Here is a 19806-nt window from a genome sequence, read left to right on the forward strand (position 1 = left end):
ATTAATATGTTTGCTTTTATATATGTGACTTGGATGTTTTTATATTGTAGATGTTGTGATCAACAATGCTGGGTGAGTATTTCTTTTTTCATTTCCAATAAAGTAATGTACTTGCAAAGTTTTTTTTTTTTAGTGTTTATTTTCTCATCTCAACAAATATAATATCAATTTTTAGGATTCTGAGGGACCGTTCATTTAGTAGAATAAGTGATGAAGACTGGGGTAAGATGTTTTAATATTCTCTATGGAACATACTTATCCATTTGGCTGTCTAACACTGAAGGAAAATCTTGCTTCTACCTATTCTTCCTTCTACTAATGTAAATGATGAATAAGCTTTATGACTGAAAATGATGAACATTTGGGAGTAACCTTTTTTTAAACATTCAAAAAATTAAAAAAAATTAAAATCTGTTGGCAAAAGTTATCTAAAGGTTTTTGTGCTTTTCATCTTTTTTTTTTTTGTCTCTGAGAGATTGTCAGCATTTTCTTGCAGTAATGTTGTTTTTAACAGCTTTTTATGTATTTGTCTGGCTGGATAATTGTTATTTCAACAGCAAGAGAAGGCTGTGGAAGTGTCTGAGGCACTAAAAATGATGGAATCTGAGAACTGGGTGGGAAAAGTCTAGATATAATTTTGAAACTTCTAATAAGTAGGAAAATTTCGAATGTCATGTTGGAAAAATTGAGTTTAGATAGTGAACAGTCACCATTATGAAAATGTTTTTCCATATTTGCTCTTTTTTGCCCTTACTTTCATTAGCTACCGGAACTAAAACAATCCGAGACAGTGGCAGACGTAGTAACTGAGGTGAATCGTGTCATTGTTTATAGAGTGTGTTTCTGGGAAAGATTGCCAGAAGTCCTTTTGGAAGAAGCACGCTATCTCTGTGACATAGAATTAAGCAAAAACAGGCTTTTAGTTTTCTCTTCCTTTGTAATAACTGAGTAAAAGAGAAGCTGAGAAGGGTAAGTTTTGTTGGCAAAGGAGACTACCTTGGTGCTTTGCTTTGAGCTCTTATGGGGCTGCAGTGGCTTCATCAGGATAAAATTAAATCTAGAGTTGTCTATCTGAATCATCCTCCAAGTTTTCTGTTCATTAGATTGCCATTTCTAAAAGCAGGCATCTCTTTCTCTCTTTTTCCCTCTTTGTCTCCCCCTATTTCCTCCATCTCTTCCACTCCTCCCCCCAACTCTTAACTGATTTAGTAACCCCTGGTAAAAATAGGGATTAAGGGATATTATGAACATTTTATAAACATTGATGGTAAACTTGATGATAAAGTGGATGATTTTTGATTACGCTTTAATTGATGTTTGTGTTGAGTCCCAATTTACATATGTAGATTTCTTGGGTCTTTGTATTAATGAATTTTTATATAAAATAGGCATATATTAAAGATGACATTGTATTTAGATGTGTGTACAGGCATCTTATTTAGATGGCGTTATATTTGTGATAAAGTTGCAATAATCTAATCATAATTTATAGGCAAAATAGATACGAGTTATTGATTGGATATATAACTGGGACTAAAGCAAAAATGATTACTCAGAGTACAATGTGACAGTAGTTGATTTTGAATGCTAGGTATAAAAAAGAACATCTTTGTATAAGTAAATCATTGCTAATGTTGATTCTGAGATAGGTCTGTCTAAATTTTGACAACATTCATGATAAAAATTTCTTGTTTTAGACATAATCCAGAGAGTTCATTTGCGGGGCTCGTTCCTGGTGACCCGAGCAGCATGGGATCACATGAAGAAACAAAACTTTGGAAGGTAGAGTTGTATGTGGGTGTCAAGGGAGATTGGAGATGTTGTATGTGGGTTCTTGTGTATAGAGGAAAAGAATTGTTTTGATATTGAAAAATATACCTCCAGATATGCAAAGACTTTTTAAATATAGTTTTGGCATATACTTCCCCATTAAATTTGAGTCAGTCACAGATCAGCTGAGCTGGACAACTTTGTATTTCTTTTTACCTCCTACTTTTCATTATTAATGATTTTCCTGCCATTTTCCGATATTTTAGCAGAACAAACAGGGAAGATTCAGCTGTGCTTTATTCTTTAACCAAAATATCATTTTATGTGTCCAGTGACCAACTGGGGAGAGAAGAGTAGTTGTTTTCTACCAGCTGGCACTGCTCAGACACGAATTAGTTTTTATTGACCAGGAATAGTAGAACTCTTACAGTTGCATTTGTGTGACTCAGATGTGACAGACCTATTAAGTGGCTCCATGCACTCTAATGTTATTTTTTTTTTTAAGGCTATTCTTATTAACTTAGGGTTCACATACATCTACTAGAAGTAAATTGTTTGTGATGTATTTTCTTATTGGAGAGTTTTGGTGTATCCTGATATTAGCAGTTTATGAAACTAGAGGATATGATTTACTTTACTTGTTCTGCTAAGTAGAGTAAGTAAGATTAGGTCAGATTTTCAGATGGTATTGTTTTAATATAGAGGCATTTAATATTATCCAGACAGGGAAAGGAGCGAAATGATGAGGACTAAAGAATTAGGATTTCATGATCTAATATTTCTTACTAAGATTTTGACCTGTCAATTAGCAGTTTATTTGTTGTTTTTAAATACTTATTTTTGTTTTCAGTAGATAATGAATATATATTCTTACACTAGAATTCATTTGTTCCTGACCAGGGATCCTTTTTTTTTTCAGGGATTCTTTTTAAAACAGTAAAATCTTATAGTTGAATTTTGAGACATTACTTTTGTTATTAGTTTAGGTATATGAATTGTGACTTTAAGAACCTAATGCCAGTATACAGAGTTTCTTTTGATAGGTATAATAGTAATGAAAAAGGAAAAAAAAGTGCTTAGAGTTGCAACATTATTAAAACATAGAAAAGATGATGTTGAGAGATTGATTTTTTCTTTTTAGAATCATCATGACTTCATCAGCTTCAGGAATATATGGCAACTTTGGCCAAGGAAATTATTGTGCTGCGAAACTGGGTCTTCTGGGCCTTTCAAATTGTCTTGCAGTGGAAGGCAAGAAAAACAATATTCATTGTAACACTATTGCCCCTACTGCTGGATCACGGATGACCCAAACCGTTTTGCCTGAAGGTAAGTTTAAATTTTTCAGCGCTGTTCTTCACATATCTGTGTGGAGTGAACTTTGCCAAAGTATTTAATTTTTTGAGTAACTAAAAAATTTCCTTACAATTTATAAAAGCATGATGTGTAGTTTACAGTCATTATATAAAATTTAGGAAAGCACAAATAGGAAAAATTAAAAAAATGACCAATAATTCTAATACACCAAGGTAAACTTTCTCTTTGTGTCGGTAGACATACATATTTTTTTTAACAGAATGAAGTAATAGCATTCTTACTGTTTTGTAATAATTATTTTAAAAAATTGATGTAAAAATTAACATTGTTTTTTAAAACGGTTTATAGAAGAATTGATCAGATAGTAAAGAGCGTGCTCATGTACTCCTCCTCCCACACAATTACCCATATTTTTAACATCCTATGTCAGTATGCTACATTTGTTACTACTGATGAACCAGTACTGATCCCTTCTTACTGGGTTGGCCAAGAAGTTTGTTTCAAGTTTTCCGTACCATCTGATGGAGAAACCAGAGTGAACTTCCTGGCCAACCCAGTATTACCTACAGTTTACTTTAGGGCTCATTCTTTAGGTTGTCCAATCACATAGGTTTTCACAAATGTGTAATGTTACGTACCCACCATCACAGATCATACAGAATGGTTTCACTTCCTGGAAAATCCCCTGTGTTCCATCTCTTCATCCCTCTCCTCTTTCTCCAAAATGTCTGAGAGGATTGAAGCTAGTTTCTTTTTATCACTGAGTAATATTACATGGTATGGAGGTACCTCAGTTTGTTTATTCATTCACCATCAAGGAATATTTTGATTATTTCCAATTTTTGACAATTATGAATAAAACTTCTGTGAACATTTATGTGAAAGTTTTTGTGTGGGTGAAGTTTTCAACTCTTTTTGTTAAATATTGAGGAGGATAATTGCTGAATTGTATGCTAAGACTAGCTTAGTAAGAAATTTCAACCGTCTTCCAAAATGACTGTATCATGCTTCATTGCAACTGGCTGGCTATGAGAGTTCTTGTTGCTCCACATTTTGGCCAGCATTTATTATTGTTAGTCTTTTGCATTTTAGTTCTTCTAATAGGTATGTATGGTATTTGATTGTTTTAATTTTCAGTTCCCTAATGACACATGATGTACATTTTTTCCTGTGCTTTTTTGCCATTTATTTGTCTTTTTTTGGTGATATATCTGTTCGTATCTTTTGCTCATTTTTAAATTAGACTCTTTGTTTTCTTATTGTTGAGTTGTAAGAGTTCCCTGCAGATTTTGGAAACAAGTTCTTATCAGAGAAGTGTTTTGCAAAATATTTTTTAAACATGTTCTTAAAAATCTCTTAGTGTCTTTCACTTTTGAAGCATAATTTTACTGCTACAGAATTCTGGGTTGGTAATTTTTTTCTTTCAGCCCTTGAAATATTTCACTCCATTCTTCTATTGATAGCATGGTTTTTGAAGGAGAGTTTGACATAATTCTTTCCTTATTTCTTTATGCATAGGGTATATATATTTTTTCCCTCTGTGTTCTGCCAAGATTTTCTCCTTGTTTTTCTGCAGTTTGAATATAGTATGCATAATAATAGGTATAGATTTTTGGCTATATGCTACTTGATATCCTCTGAGCTTCCTGGATCTATGGTTGGTATCTGTCATTAACTTTGGAAAAATCTCAGCCATCAGTGTTTCAACTATTTCTTCTTCCTTTTTTTTATTTCTTTTTTCCTTATGATTCTGGTATTCCCATTATGTGCCTGTTTATCTTTTATAATTATACAATACCACAATTCCGTGATAGTCTGTTCCTCTTCTTTTTTTCCTTCTTTTTTCTCTTTGTATTTCATTTCAGTTTGGAAAGTTTCTATTAACATACATTCTGGCTTGCTGATTGTTTTTTTCATTTCAGAATGTTACATTGTTTTTTAGCATTTCCTTTTCATTTTTTTCCAAAGCATTTCCTTCTGTCTGCGTATAGTAGTCATCTGTTCTTATAAATTGTCCACTTTTTTCCCTTAGAGCCCTCAGCATGTTAATTACAGTTATTTTAAATTCCTGGTTTGATAATTCCAAAATCTCTGCTACATTTGAGGCTATATCTCTGGTTTGTTGTTCTGTTTTGTTTTGTTTTTTGTTTGCACTGTGTGGCTTGTGGGATCTTGGTTCCCTTATCAGGGACTGAACTCATGCCTTCTGTAGTGTAAGTGCAGAGTCTTAACCACTGAACTGCCAGGGAAGTCTGTTGAGGCTGGTTCTCATGCTTGCTTTGTCTCTTCAGCCTGTACTTTTCTTGTCTTTTAGCAGGGTTTGAAATTGTTGTTGAAAACTGAACATGATGTGTTGAGGGAGTAGATAGAAAGTGTGGTATATTGAACTTTACTGTGAGCTTTTATGTTTGTCTGGCCAGGAGTTAGATTGTGTTTATTTGTTGCTGTAGCTGCTGGTGTCAGAGGCTACATTTTCCTCCTTATCCTATTGTCTTTGGGTTTCCTTAGATACTCTTTGTTAAAGAGTATGTGTGTTTCCAGCTCTATCAATTGTAATCTGCTGTTGTTACACTGGAGTCCTATTGGAGTGACTGTAAGATAATGGGAGGGGATGTGTTCTCTAATCTTATAATTACATCTCCAGTTTTTTAGAAGTTCAAAGCCCCTTTACACTGACTTTTAGAAGAGTTTCTTAGCCTTCCCCCACCCCCGTTATTTGAGTGGCTTCACTGGTCTAACTGAAGCTCTGATAGTTTCCCTTAAGGATAGGCCTTTGTTAAGGAGAACAGAATGCTCTGGGCATATTTCAAAATGATTTTATTTTATTGGCTTATTTTGTTACCTTCTCCCATTTTCTCTGTGATATTTCAAAGCAAATTTCAGGCATTACTTCTCACCTAATATATACTTGGAAATGTGTCTCTCCAACAGATATGGACATTATAACCACAATGCCAATATCACACTAAAATAATAATTCATTCAGTTCAGTTCAGTTCAGTTCAGTCACTCAGTCGTGTCTGACTCTCCGCGACCCCATGAATCACAGCACGCCAGGCTTCCCTGTCCATCACCAACTCCCGAACTTCACTCAAACTCATGTCCATCGAGTCGGTGATGCCATCCAGCCATCTCATTCTCTGTCGTCCCCGTCTCCTCCCACCCCCAATCCCTCCTAGCATCAGACTCTTTTCCAGTGAGTCAACTCGTCGCATGAGGTGGCCAAAGTATTACAGTTTCAGCTTTAGCATCACTTCTTCCAATGAACACTCAGGATTGATCTCCTTTAGAATGGACTGGTTGGATCTCCTTGCAGTCTAAGGGACTTTCAAGAGTCTTCTCCAGCACCACAGTTCAAAAGCATCAATTCTTCGGCGATCAGCTTTCTTCACAGTCCAACTCTCACATCCATACATGACGACGGGAAAAACCGTAGCCTTGACTAGACCGACCTTGGTTGGCAAAGTAATGTCTCTGCTTTTTAATATGCTATCTAGGTTGGTCATAACTTTCCATCCAAGGAGTAAGCGTCTTTTAATTTCCTGGCTGCAATCAGCATCCTCAGTGATTTTGGAGCCCAAGAAAATAAAGTCTGACACTGTTTCCACTGTTTCCCCATCTATTTCCCATGAAGTGATGGGACCAGATGCCATGATCTTCGTTTTCTGAATGTTGAGCTTCAAGCCAAACTTTTCACTCTCCTCTTTCACTTTCAACAAGAGGCTTTTGAGTTCCTCTTCACTTTCTGCCATGAGGGTGGTGTCATCTGCATATCTGAGGTTATAGATATTTCTCCCGGCAATCTTGATTCCAGCTTGTGCTTCCTCCAGCCCAGCGTTCCTCATGATGTACTCTGCATATAAATTAAATAAGCAGGGTGACAATATACAACCTTGACGTACTCCTTTTCCTATTTGGAACCAGTCTGTTTTTCCATGTCCAGTTTTAACTGTTGCTTCCTGACCTGCATACAGATTTCTCAAGAGGCAGGTCAAGTGGTCTGGTATTCCCCTGTCTTTAAGAATTTTCCACAGTTTATTGTGATCCACACAGTCAAAGGCTTTGGCACAGTCAATGAAGCAGAAATAAATGTTTTTCTGGATGTTAAAGCTTCCTAGTTACCTAAAAAGTATCTTTTTAGAGTTAATTCATTCTGCAAGGATCTAAACAAAGCCCACAGGCATTTTGTTACTGTGAGTGTCTGTGTGTGTGTGTGTGTGTGTGTGTGTGTGTGCGCTCAATCACTCAGTCATGTCTGACCCTTTGCGACCCCATGGACTGTAGCCCACCAGGCTCCTCTGTCCATGGAATTTTCTAGGCAAGAGTCCTGGAGTGGGTTGCCATTTCCTACTCCATGGAATTTTCCTGACCCAGAAAAAGAGCCCACATCTCTTATGTCTCCAGCATTGGCAGGCAGATCTTTTTAGAGTTGGTTTATTCCCCAAGGATCGAAACAGAGACCATAGGCATTTTGTTACTGTATCTCTGAAGTTTCATTTAACATGTAATAGTTCCTTCTCCTTTTTAAAACAGTGCCAGTTATTTGTTGAAGGAACTACCAGTTCACCTATCCTATAGACTCGTCCTCATTCTCAATTTGTATTGCCCTTGCTCTGCTCTTGAAAATCAGCTGGTCACATATGCGTAAGTCCATTTCTGGATTCTCTGTTCTGCTGTATTGATCTATGGGCCTGTCCTTTTACTAATACCGTGATGTTTTGATTACTGTAGTTTTACAGTAAGTCTTGAAATCAGGTAATGGGAGTCTGCCAACTTTGATTTTTGAAAACACGAAACATAAATTTTTAAATTAAAAATTTTAAACGGATGATTGAGAGCCAACACTGATTACAGTCAGTTCAGTTCGGTTCAGTCGCTCAGTCATGTCCGAATCTTTGTGCCTCCATGGACTACAGCACGCCAGGTGTCCCTGTCCATCATCAATTCCCAGAGTTTACTCAAACTCATGTCCATTGAATCAGTGATGCCATCCAGCCATCTCATTCTCTGTTGTCCCCTTCTCCTCCCACCTTCAATCTTTCCCATCTTCAATCTTCCCACCTCCCACCTTCACTCTTCAATAAATGCTGATTTATTTGGTTATATAATAGAATACTTCACTGGTGCAAAACTGTGTGTAGTTTCTGATACTCCTGGCTTTAAATATGTTTTAAAAAGAAAGTATAATACTTTAAAAGTAGTTTCTGTGAAACAGTACAAAACAATTGATGAGTGAAATTATTTTAAAATTAGCTACTTCATGGAATGAAAGTGAAAGTCGCTCGGTCATGTCCGACTCTTTGCGACCCCAGGGACTATACAGTCCATGGAATTCTCCAGGCCAGAATGCTGGAGTGGGTAGCCTTTTCCTTCTCCAGGGGATCTTCCCAATCCATGGATCAAACCCGGGTCTCCTTCATTGCAGGCGGATTCTTTACCGGCTGAGCCATAAGGGAAACCCAAGAATACTGGAGTGGGTAGCTTGTTGCTTCATGGAATACAACTGCTTATTCACATTTACTTTCTGGATTTGAGCTACCATTCATTTTAGAACTTGCTGGCTTTTTCTAAGAGCTGTGCCTAACCAGTTTGCTTTAGTGTTGAATAGTTATTTGTACCTGAGATCTAATTTTTTTCCTTTTCCTTGTCAACATGGCCATTTAAAAAAGTCCCTTATTTTAAAAACTCTCTGTACTCTCATATCTTATTGAAGGAATTCTTGTTAAAGAACTAGATTATAGGAAGGAGAGATACAGTTCACTTTTTTCTCCCTTTTAAGTGTGTGTATGTATATATATATGCACAACAGCTACATACATATGCACAACAGCTTAGGTTACTGGTAAGAAATAAAGCATCAAAATGTAATCATAGTCATGAACTTGCTGCTCAACTCAAGAACTGAAACATTACTTGCATCTAACTTTATACCTTTTATTCCTCTGCTTCATGCCAAGAGATAACCACTATTTAGATTTTTATGCTTATCATTTCTTTGCTAGATTTCTACTTTAGTCACTTTTTGCCATCAACTGTAGACTTTCTTGGGAAAGCAGCAAGTCTTCAAGAAAATATTGAAAACTATAGCTTTTAAATTCGCTTTCCTTTGAGAATGTAATTTCCATTAATTTGGGCAGGTCTGTACCTCCGGAGAAGTTAAGTCAATGTTTAATGTAGTGTCTTTACGTCCAGCAAACTCTACTGAAAGATTTTGGGAGAATAAGATCTACTTTAGACAAATAGCTTAATCTTTCTAGACCTGTTTTCTCTTCTGTAAAAGAAGGGAATTATTGTTGGTCATTTTTAAAAGACATTTTAGATTCTAAATTTTTGTTATTTTAAATTTTGATATCTATTACTTTTTTATAGTTTAGAAAAAGCCAAAAATTTATTTTGCCTCAGTGTTTTTTTCTCTTCTGAAATATTCACTTACAGGCTATCAAAGGAATTATTTGTTAAAGAACCAGGTGTTCTGAGTAGTGTGTGGAGACATCTGTAATTTCATTTTCCCCTTTGAAATATATTTGATCAATGGAAAGTCATATATGTAACTTACATGTTTGTTACATAAAATGAGACATCATCTGAGGATGGATACCCATGAACTTCCCAAGTTGTATTAGTTATTTACTGCTTTGTAATACAGTACTTCAAATTTTGTGGATTAAAACAAGTATATATTATCTCACAGTTTCTGGGGTCAGGAATACCATAAAGTGAAAGATTTTTAGAGCTGCTCTTTCATTTACAGGGACTGTAAATGTCATCTTTGTCACTTCAAAATGTAAAACTGTATTTTGTCATTTCACAATTAAAATTTATATTTATTTGATTCTTTAAAGTTTATAAGCTGTGTTAACAAATTACATCTCTTTTGAACCTTGGAACAACTTGGTAGGATGGGCAGGCAGAGCATTTTGACTACCGTCTTACAGATGCACACACATGCCCTTGAGAGTTGAGTGATGTTCTCAGTGCCCTAAGTTGCCTATGTGACAGGGCCGGCGGTAAAATACAGGTGTTCATACTCCTTGTGCCGTACCTTTCTGCTTGTTAAGTTGCTCACAGAAGGTATGCAACAGGAAGATATTTCCTACCCTTTCTGACTCATCAGTAATGGCTGCACAATCCATTTTACATCATTATCTTACTGTCATTACACTTATCAAGGCTCTTTTATAGTTTTCTAGCTCCTGGGAGAGCAGAATAGTTTTGTGAATAGCTGGTATCTAAGTTCCTTATGCTGTGTATGCCTTTGCTCACCAGTCTTCTCTGAGATAGCTTCAACTTGTCTTCTAAACAGATCATTACTGACCTTGGAAAGGTATATCTGATGCTTTCTGTGTTAGAAACCTGTAAGTCTCCATTGGGATGAAAAGATTCTTCTAAAAGCCTTGGATGTTAATACTAATTAATTTTGTATATTTGATTCTTATTTAAAAAGCCTCTGAATCTATAAGTAAGGAATTTTTAGAAAGTAAAGTAATTGATTGAATATGTATATATTCTTGTTTGTAAGGATATTTTTGCTATTTATTTCAGATCTTCTGGACGCCCTAAAGCCAGATTACGTGGCACCCCTGGTCCTTTGGCTTTGCCATGAGAGTTGTGAAGAAAATGGTGGCTTGTTTGAGGTATTCTGCACCTTTCTACTTTCTCCCAAAGGAGAGAGTAGAATATATATTTATATAATAAACTTTATTATTTATACAATAAAATATTTATATAATAAATATAAATATATTTATTATATTATATAAATATTTATATAATATAAATATATTTATATAATAAAATATAAAGAAAGATTCAAAAATTCATATTTTTCAATTGTTTATACCTGTAAAAATCTATATCAGTTGATATCACTTATGTGCATATATTATAAAAAAAGACTGGGAGAGAATATACATAAAAATGTGAATAGGAATAATCCTTTTTTGAGAAAGTAACGTGTAAATTCTGTTTTTCCCTAGTTATTTTTTTCTGATATTATTTTCAGATGAAAGATTGTGTTTGGTATGATGCATTTAGTCATACAGAAAATCTTATTTTTTTGATATTGAGATATTGAGTGATTTTGATATTGAGATACTGAGTAATAAAATGAAAGGGTAGAACTGATGGTTTAAAGTCAGCCAGGTTGTATTTTGATTTCTTGCTCTGGTAATTTCTGACTCTCTGGAGTAGTGTACAGATTAATCTCCCTGAGTTTAGTTTTCTTGGGGTTTTGCTGGGAGAACTGGAAATCGTATTTTTAAACTCTTAGTATACATAGCAGTCACCCTTTAATTTTAACTATTATATCAGCATAGCAGGAATTCAGCCTGGGTATGATAGATCAGTAAACACAACTTATTAGTTGTATTGACTTTAAAAAGAAACTTTTCTATTTTTCCCTGTTGCAAAAAGCTTTATAAATGTTATAAAAATAAAAACCACACATAATCACAACATCCAGTGAGATCCAGTTTTCATTTTATAGTCAAAATCCCTTCAGATTTCTTTATGCTGCTACATATATAAATGTATATATTATACACACACACACACACACGTATATTTTTTTTTTGGCTGTGCCTGCAGTGTATAGGATCTTAGTGCCCTGACCAGGGATTAAACCCATGCTACCTGCATTGGGAGTGCAATGTCTTAACCACTGGCCTGCCACAGAAGTCCCTGTATTTGTGAGTCCCCATTTGAGTTTGATCTTTTTTCTTTTCTAGCATGAACTGTTATGTTTTAGGTCATCCTCCTTTGTTTGATTCTCTGTGGTAATATAATAATAAACCTATTGTACGTGGAAATACATGACTCCAAAACTATTTCTTGGTAGCAAAATAACCTGGCTCAGTTTGAAATTAATGATATATTAGTCTGATTTATTTGAATAAAAAGCTGTTTAGTAAGTGAAAAGCAGTCTCTACAGGTCTAAGCAGAGGTAGGTACCTCCACTGTCTTAATCACAGTCACAATTGATTGTGAATTTTGAAAATTAAAGGTGGAAAGAACTTTTTGACTCTGGGTTTATAGAAGATGAGATTTAATAATATGAAGCTATGTGGAGCTCCAAATTTGGCCTTCGTATCTTATTATCTTATTAAGGGAGTTTTAAAAATCTTTTTATCTTTTCTGTTTATATTTGTTATTAATTCTGTGAACAAAAATAACGTATGCTTTTTTTTAGAAAACTTCAAATATGCAGGGGAATATATAGAAGAAAATAAAATCATCCACATTACCACTATCCAGAGATTATTCCTATTCATATTTTTATGTATATTTTCTCCCAGTGTTTTATTAGATGTGCATTTTACATGAGTAGTCTCTTTTTTTTAGATATGCATTTTACACACTTTGTCGAGGGACATGTATTTCAAGTGATGTGCTGGGCACATTTGGTATTTATATTGTTTAACCTTCATGGTTACCTCATGAAGAGTGTATTAGTATCCTAATTTTATATAAATGGAATCTTGGATATAGGGAAGTCAAATAGTTTGACCAGGATCGCACAGCTAGTCAATAGAAGAACTGGTTATCACACCTTGCAGAGTCATGCTTACTACATATGTTTCTACTGTAGGTGCTGCTTAAGTTTTCTACTTTGATAGCGTAAATAGTGCAGTCATATGGGCCAGTGAGCTTTAGTAGATCTGTAGGTTTAGTAGATTTAGCATTTTTAGTAGATTTAGCATTTTTTTAATCCATTGTCATCTAGCATTCTGATACTCTTAAATAGCCCTGTTTTTTTTTTTTTCAATTTTGAAAATTCTATTAGTAGTTCCACATTAGATAGTATAACTTTTCCCCCCTCTTTTTGGTAGGTTGGAGCAGGATGGATTGGAAAATGTAAGTGTCTTTTGATTTTTGGTTTGCTGTACATTATTTCCATATTTTTAAATCTGTATATCCAGTTAGAGCTGTCAAATATCTAACCATAGGATCTAGTGCAAGCATAATCAAGCTCAAACACTGTTATAGCAAACACGTCTTCTAAATAAAGGAAGTTGTCCTGCACTCCTGTGGCATTTTCAGGGATCTTTTCAATTGTTTTCCTGTTGGCCGTCCTTATTCAGTATTTGTCCTGTCTTCTTCAGGGCTGGCTGTTTTCTTCAGACAGCACCGTTTCTATATTGATGTTTGTCTTTCCATGTCTCTGACACACCCCCACATGGTTGTTCAGCAAAGTGAGTGGGAGGGAGAGTGTTTTTTGAAAAGATGGGAGAAGCTGTGTCCTAGATGGCTCAGCTGGCAGGTTCTCTACTTCTCTCATTGACTCTTTTCTTCCTTGGAGCTGTTCTTCAGTCCAGTATTAAATTCATCTGGCTTCAATCCTTTCTTCCCCCAGTTCTTAAATGCTTGTGCTCCAAACTGGTTAATTACTTTATGGCATTTTAAAAAAAGTTGTGAACATCCCAGTATCCCAATTCAAGTTTTCAGTTGGATGTTGGTATCGATATTAATTGAATTATGTAATAGCCTGCCATTTGTGGATGACATTGTTACAATAGAGTATTGTTAATAATCTCTCCAGTTATGAAGTAACATATTATTCAAACATTTTTAAGTTACATAAGAAAGAAAGGTTAGATATTGCAATAAAAGCCATATGTGGAACTTTATCAGTAGGAAATCTCTAGAGGCTTCTGTCATTACCCAAGACAAATCTTCAATTTAGTCATCATCAAAATCTGACCATTACGTTTAAATAAGGTTACTAGTGATTATTTATTTCTGAGGCCTTTAAAAAAAGAAACAATGTTCAAAATCTTGGAACTTATGCAGCAATGATAATTTTTGTGAATCTGGGCAATCAAGTTGACTTCCCCTGGACAGAGAGGAAAAGCAAAAGGAGGAAAAGAGAATTATTTGGGGCTGATACTGAAGCTGAAACTCCAATACTTTGGCCACCTCATGTGATGAGTTGACTCACTGGAAAAGAGTCTGATGCTAGGAGGGATTGGGGGTGGGAGGAGACGGGGACGACAGAGAATGAGATGGCTGGATGGTATCACCGACTCAATGGAGATGAGTTTGAGTGAACTCCGGGAGATGGTGATGGACAGGGAGGCCTGGTGTGCTGTGATTCATGGGGTTGCAAAGAGTCGGACACGACTGAGCGACTGAACGGAACAGATACATTAACTTGATTATATGGAGTCTTTGACCTGTTATAATTTCAGTTTGCTATCCAGCAATGCTCTATTCTGTTCTGTTACCTTGAAGTATAGTATCTAAGTGATCTGTGGTGATGAAGTCAGTCTTTTTCTGTGATTATATATAATTTAACTTTTTCTGATGCAGTAATTCATCCTACCTTTAGTAGTATCTGGCGTAGTCAGAAGAGAAAGAGGTTTTTTGCTTCAGCTTTAAATATTAAAAAAAAGAAATTTAATACTATCTTAGTGGGTTTGTTATTTTAAGAATAAAATGCCATTTAAGGCTTGTCAGTCAGTCAGTCAGTCAGTCAGTTCAGTCGCTCAGTCGTGTCTGACTCTCCACGACCCCATGAAGCACAGCACGCCAGGCCTCCCTGTCCATCACCAACTCCCGGAGTTCACTCAAACTCATGTCCATCGAGTCGGTGATGCCATCCAGCCATCTCATTCTCTGTCGTCCCCTTCTCCTCCCACCCCCAATCCCTCCTCAGCATCAGACTCTTTTCCAGTGAGTCAACTTGTCGCATGAGGTGGCCAAAGTATTGGAGTTTCAGCTTTAGCATCAGTCCTTCCAATGAACACCCAGGATTGATCTCCTTTAGAATGGACTGGTTGGATCTCCTTGCAGTCCAAGGGACTTTCAAGAGTCTTCTCCAGCACCATGTAGTAAAAGTCAAAACCAATACAATAATGTAAAGTAATTAGCCTCCAATTAAAATAAATAAAAAAAAGTTAGAATCTTTTTTCCGAATTCCATCTTTCTTGAAGTTAAAAAAAAAATTCACTGGATTCATGAATTCTACTTTCTGTCTACGTGTTCAGCATCTCAGTTTTGTTTCTATAACCAGTACGATGGGAGCGAAGTCTTGGAGCTCTTGTGAGACAGAGGACTCAGCCAATGACTCCTGAGGCAGTGAAGGCTAACTGGACGAAGATCTGTGATTTCGATAATGCCACCAAGCCTCAGAGTATTCAAGGTAAAGAATTGAGTTCAGTCCTGCCTGGGGAATCAGAGGAAATAAAGCATTCTCTTCTCTTATGGAACTGTCTTCTAAACTGTGCTAACTTAGGTGCTCGAATCACCCACAGTACATTTTCTGCTCGAGTAGGTATTAGGACTCTCCAGTTTAGATATGTATGTTACTCTCACTGTCAGTTTATCAATTTTCTTTTTTTTTGTCCTGTTACATTTTTTCAAGCCTCTTTTTATTTTTATTTATTTAAAAAATATGAGCATCCAGTGGTCTTTTTATTTATTTATAATTGCACTGGATCTTCATTGCTTTTGCATGGGCTTTCTCTAGCTGCAGAGAGCAGGGACTGGCTACTCTTTGTTGCAAGGCAGGGACTTCTCATTGCAGTAGCTTCTTTTGTTTCAGAACACAGGCTCTAGAGCAGGTGGGTTTCAGCAGTTGCAGCACACAGGCTCAGTAGCTGTGGCTTGTGGGCCCTAGAGCACAAGTGCTTCAGTATTTGTGGCATGCGAGCTTAGTTGCCCCTTGGTATGTGGAATCTTCAAGTATCAAACCCATGTCACCTACATTAGCTGGCAGATTCTTATCAGCTGCGCCACCAGGGAAGTCTAGCTTTTCCAGTTTTCTTATGATCCTGGTTTTTCAGTACATGTGTGACTGGGGGATGGTAGAAAGTGTTTGCCCGTTGGTGCTCAATGCATCTATTCCCCATCTGATGGTTGATTTCAGTCTTGCCATATCTAATCACATGCTCCTTACCTGACCTGATTTTTTCTTTCCTCAAAAGTTCATTTAAGTCTATTTTATTTAAGCTTCAGGCTTTTCTATTTAGTGAATAGATTTTACTTTGTTTTAGCACTTTGTCCTTGTTACTGTTTCTCTGCCTTTCTAAGATGCTCCTTACTCCTTTTATCACCTCTGCTAATCTCAGTGCTTCTTCAGAAAAACTCAAGCCCTAGATGTTCAACAAAATCTTCCCAGATATTCTGGGCTTCATGGATCTCTCTCTTAGCTGAACTCTTCTGCTTGAGCGTCTAATCACGACTGCTTTCCACTGCTTTTTTTTTCATAAGTAGGTGGTTTCTTAACTGGAGAGTTCCTTTGGAGGTAGAGACTATATCTTGGGTGTCCTTCTTTTGTATTTGGTGTTAGGGTAGTGCTGAACTCATAGAAAGCATTTAGTAAATGCTTGTTATCTTGAGTTATTGAATCGTCTATGATATACCACAGGAAATGACCAATAAAAATTATATGTTTTTTCTAGTATAACTCACATATGTATATAATATATGAAATTTAAAGGGCTTGTCTAGGAAATATCATGAATTGAAATTATTTTACAGGAAAATTATTTTTCCGCCGGCATTATTTTTAATGTTCAATATAAGAATATATCTGAAAAATGACTAGCCTGTTATTTTTCTTTTTATCCTAATGATGCTTCCCTGTCTGCTGGTACACCTGTTGAAATTTTCATTATGCTTTTCTCAATCAGAGTATGATTGTTATGTCATTAGAAGTATCATTTTCTATATTCTTTGTTTAGTATTTGGAGTAAATTTAGTCTATGAATAGCAATCACCTATCAATAAAAATGAGGAAAAAGAAAAAGGAAGAAATATCTTAAAAATTTTTCTCTGATGTCAGAATTCTCCTTTATTGCCTTAAAAGTATTAGACTAATTCTTTGTCAGTTGCTTCGTTTGCCATTATTTTCTCCCACTCTGAAGGCTGTCTTTTCACCTTGCTTATAGTTTCCTTCATTGTACAAAAGTTTTTAAGTTTAATTAGGTCCCATTTGTTTATTTTGCTTTTATTTCCATTACTCTGGAGGTGGGTCATAGAAGATCTTGCTGTGGTTTATGTCAGACAGTGTTGTGCCTATGTTTTCCTCTCTGAGTTTTATAGTTAATCTCAAAAATATACACACAACTCTTGCAGCTCAATCCCAGAAAAATAAACGACCTGATCAAAAAATGGGCCAAAGAACTAAACAGACATTTCCCTAAAGAAGACATACAGATGGCTAACAAACACATGAAAAAATGCTCAACATCACTAATCAGAGAAATTAAAATCAAAACCACAATGAGGTACCATCTCACGCAGGTCAGAATGGCTGCTATCCAAAAGTCTACAAACAGTAAATGCTGGAGAGGGTGTGGAGAAGAGGGAACCCTCTTACACTGTTGTTGGGAATGCAAACTAGTACAGCCACTGTGGAGAACAGTGTAGAGATTCCTTAAAAAACTGGAAATAGAACTGCCATATGAGCCAGAAATCCCACTGCTGGGCATACAACACTGAGGAAACCAGAATTGAAAGAGACACATGTACCCCAGTGTTCGTTGCAGCACTGTTTATAATAGCCAGGACATGGAAGCAACCTAGATGTCCATCTGCAGATGAATGGATAAGAAAGCTGTGGTACATATACACAGTGGAATATTATTCAGCTATTAAAAAGAACACATTTGAATCAGTTCTAATGAGGTGGATGAAACTGGAGCCTATTATACAGAGGGAAGTAAATCAGAAAGAAAAATACCAATATAGTATAATAACGCATATATATGGAATTTAGAAAGATGGTAATGATAACCCTGTATATGAGACAGCAAAAGAAACACAGATATAAAAACAGACTTTTGGACTCTGTGGGAGAGGACGAGGGTAGGATGATTTGAGAGAATAGCATTGAAACATGTATATTACCATATGTGAATAGATGACCAGTCTGTTTGATGCATGAAACAGGGCACTCAAACCTGGTGCACTGGGACAACCCAGAAGGATGGGATAGGAGGGAGGTGGGAGGGGGGTTCGGGATGGGGGACACATGTACACCCATGGCTGATTCATGTCACTGTATGGTAAAAACCACCACAGGGTTGTAATTCAGTTCAGTTCAGTTCAGTTCAGTTGCTCAATCGTGTCCGACTCTCCGCGACCCCATGAATCATAGCACGCCAGGCCTCCCTGTCCATCACCAACTCCCAGAGTACACTCAAACTCATGTCCACAGAGTCGGTGATGCCATCCAGCCATCTCATTCTCCGTCGTCCCCTTCTCCTCCCGCCCCCAACCTTTCCCAGCATCAGAGTCTTTTCCAGTGAGTCAACTCATCGCATGAGGTGGCCAAAGTATTGGAGTTTCAGCTTTAGCATCAGTCCCTCCAATGAACATCCAGGATTGATCTCCTTTAGAATGGACTGGTTGGATCTCCTTGCAGTATAAGGGACTCTCAAGAGTCTTCTCCAACACCACAGTTCAAAAGCATCGATTCTTCGGCGATCAGCCTTCTTCACAGTCCAACTCTCACATCCATACATGACCACGGGAAAAACCATTGCCTTGACTAGACGGACCTTGGTTGGCAAAGTAATTAGCCTCCAATTAAAATAGACAAATTAATTTTAAAAAAGTATTAAACTAATATAAAGAAAAAACTAACTAATGAATTATATACTTATAAATGAAAAGATACCCCTAATATTTGAAGTACAGTTAGGGAATAAAAACCTTACATAGTTGGTAAAATCAACTTTCCAAGCACCCATGTCAATGTTCTCATTTTACAGATGATGGAACTAAATTTCAGAAAAGTTCAATCAGCGGGCCGCACTGTCTGTGTTTGAGCCAAGTGTTAATTCAGGTGGTCTGTATGTGAGTTCAGTACTGTCAGTCTGTACCAAGGTTGTTGTTGTTGTTTAGTCACGGAGTCGTGTCTGGCTCCAGGAGAGGCTCCTCTTTTCGTGGGATTTTCCAGGCAAGAATACTGGAGTGTGTTGCCATTTCTTTCTCCAGGGGATCTTCCTGACTCAGGGATCATACCTGCATCTCCTGCCTTGGCAGGTGGGTTCTTTTTACTACTGTGCCGCCAGGGAAGCCCTGATGCTTTCAGTTAAATGGCCTCCTATCTAGGCAGCAACCTAAATAGAGTGGTAAGAGAAGCATTAGTAGGCAAGAAACCTCTCCACTAGCTTCACCAGGAATGGCCGAAACCCCTGGCCGTGTCACATTCTGTAGTCTAGGTACCATTTTTGTCTGAGTTTAGGAGGAGGCCCATGTATATAAGGTTTGTTAGGAAGGTCCCAGAGCTTTTGGAATCTTAGAGCACATGTGAATGCTCTATGAATCTCTTTTATTAGCCTTTTAGGTCTCAGAATAGCAGCTTCTGAACTCTCTCTGGAGTCACTGGTCATAATGGGTGGTTTTCTGTGGAGGAATTTTCAGTAATATTTTCTGAGGTTATCTGTATAGAGACCTGGGGTATAATCTTGACATTGTTCCATCCTAGAGGTGGGGTGATGGTGGGGAAAGAAGGCAAATTAGTTTTCCCTCCACCAGCTTGGAATCGTACGTCTGCGGACAAGGGTCCCACTTTACAGAATTGTAAAATTGCTCAGAGACTTTGCAAAACTCTGAGCTTCCTTTGAGTCATAACCTGAAGAGAGTATGGAAACACCCAGTTATCTTTCGTCTGCTCAGTCTTTCACATTTTTTCCTGTAATAACAGCCTGACGTCAAATAGTCAGTTCATGAGCACAAGTGAAGTTTCTGTAGTAGGTTTGCTGGATATTA

At 36.7% G+C, this 19806-nt stretch overlaps 1 protein-coding gene across 1 annotated transcript in view; it reads left to right on the plus strand.

The window, feature by feature from the left end:
- The window catches only part of HSD17B4 (hydroxysteroid 17-beta dehydrogenase 4), a 104822-nt gene that overhangs the window by 39687 nt on the left and 45329 nt on the right, over positions 1-19806 (plus strand). Inside the window, exons 5-11 of the mRNA XM_055429357.2 lie at positions 51-72; positions 176-222; positions 1698-1782; positions 2912-3099; positions 10630-10721; positions 12915-12939; positions 15098-15226. Coding sequence (XP_055285332.2) covers positions 51-72; positions 176-222; positions 1698-1782; positions 2912-3099; positions 10630-10721; positions 12915-12939; positions 15098-15226 — 588 coding nt within the window. The remainder of the gene's footprint in view (positions 1-50; positions 73-175; positions 223-1697; positions 1783-2911; positions 3100-10629; positions 10722-12914; positions 12940-15097; positions 15227-19806) is intronic.

The sequence above is a fragment of the Moschus berezovskii genome, chromosome 8 (assembly GCF_049115385.1).
Source record: "Moschus berezovskii isolate FMDL1 chromosome 8, NW_MosBer_1.0, whole genome shotgun sequence".
NCBI lineage: Eukaryota > Metazoa > Chordata > Mammalia > Artiodactyla > Moschidae > Moschus > Moschus berezovskii.